General features: G+C 44.9%; 1 protein-coding gene across 1 annotated transcript; it reads right to left on the bottom strand.

Annotated features, from left to right (window-relative positions):
* Positions 1 to 5: 5 nt before the first annotated feature.
* LOC107735933 (microtubule-associated protein 1B-like) lies at positions 6 to 1,061 on the bottom strand (the record flags this gene model as incomplete). Its single annotated transcript, XM_016547475.1, has 1 exon — positions 6 to 1,061. A coding segment is annotated over one exon (1,056 nt), but the record flags the coding sequence as incomplete, so codon positions are not given.
* Positions 1,062 to 1,065: the final 4 nt, after the last annotated feature.

The following is a 1,065-nucleotide window of genomic DNA, read 5'->3' as shown; positions in this document are numbered from 1 at the left end:
TTGGGGTCACGGTCTGCTAAATGTCCATTAGTGTATGCCAAGCTGCTCAACTCTTCCTGTGAATGACAAACAGGCACTTGTTCGAAGGAAACCGATAACGAATCATCTACTTCAGTGGAGTGTGGAGAGCCAACTTCCGCAGGAAAGGAAGTGATGCTGGGAGAGGCATCGGGTAGAGTATCTTTAAGAGAAGTCGAGGAGAGAAAGCTTGATTGTCTATCTTGTGACGATATGGAGCTGTTTTCTATATTGCTTCTTGAACAACCTGCCATCGAGTTCTTGCAGACTTGCTGACTGTCTTCAAAACCGAGACCAGAGTTCCTGAGACCTAACTTGCAATCTTCACCAGAGACCTGAGAAGAATTGTCAGGGGATTGTGGGTAATGCCCTGAACTGTTCTTCCCAGAGTCTGTGGGGGAAAATAACTCAAGGGTTTTTTCATCCGAGCTTGTACAGACATCGTCTTTGAGGCATCCATCAAGCTCTGTTGGTGTGATATCAAAATTAACACTTTTCTCACTCTTTGGAGCAAGTGGGGAGGGAAGTCCAATAGCACTGTTTGAGTCAGGGGCCCCATCCATACTGCGAAACTTCTCTGGACTTTCATCAGTAACTGTTGTACAGCCATTCACCTGCTTGTCATTGTTCTCAGAGGCACAATCTGTTCTTGAGCTCACATGGTTGCCTTCAACATCCTCCAATGGCCCATGTTCATTCTCCATCCCCAACTTTTCCAACTGGGCAGTAATGTCCCCAGGTGTAGAAGTCTTTGACTGGACTGCACTTGAGGGTTTCAGATTGTCAGGCTCCTTTTTGTCTTGCTTTGGCTTCCCTTTGGTCAAAGGATCCTTTTTAGGGAGCGTCAAATCTTTCTTTAGTGAGCCATACTTGCCAACTGTCTTTCTAGCCTCTGCATTGCCTGGCAAATTTCCAGTGGCTTTCTTAACATCCTTGCCAAGAGTTTTGGTAGTTTTTTTGTCTTCTGGTTTGACCTCTTTCTTAATCTCCTTTTTCAAATCAGGTTTAATATCTTTCTTGGGCTTTGCACCAAGATCTTTTTTCAAG

The sequence above is a fragment of the Sinocyclocheilus rhinocerous genome, unplaced genomic scaffold (genome assembly GCF_001515625.1).
Source record: "Sinocyclocheilus rhinocerous isolate Xijiao unplaced genomic scaffold, SAMN03320098_v1.1 C36378407, whole genome shotgun sequence".
NCBI classification, from domain to species: domain Eukaryota; kingdom Metazoa; phylum Chordata; class Actinopteri; order Cypriniformes; family Cyprinidae; genus Sinocyclocheilus; species Sinocyclocheilus rhinocerous.
The sequence above is the reverse complement of the archived record's forward strand: the minus strand, read 5'-3'. Positions and strand labels throughout refer to the sequence as shown.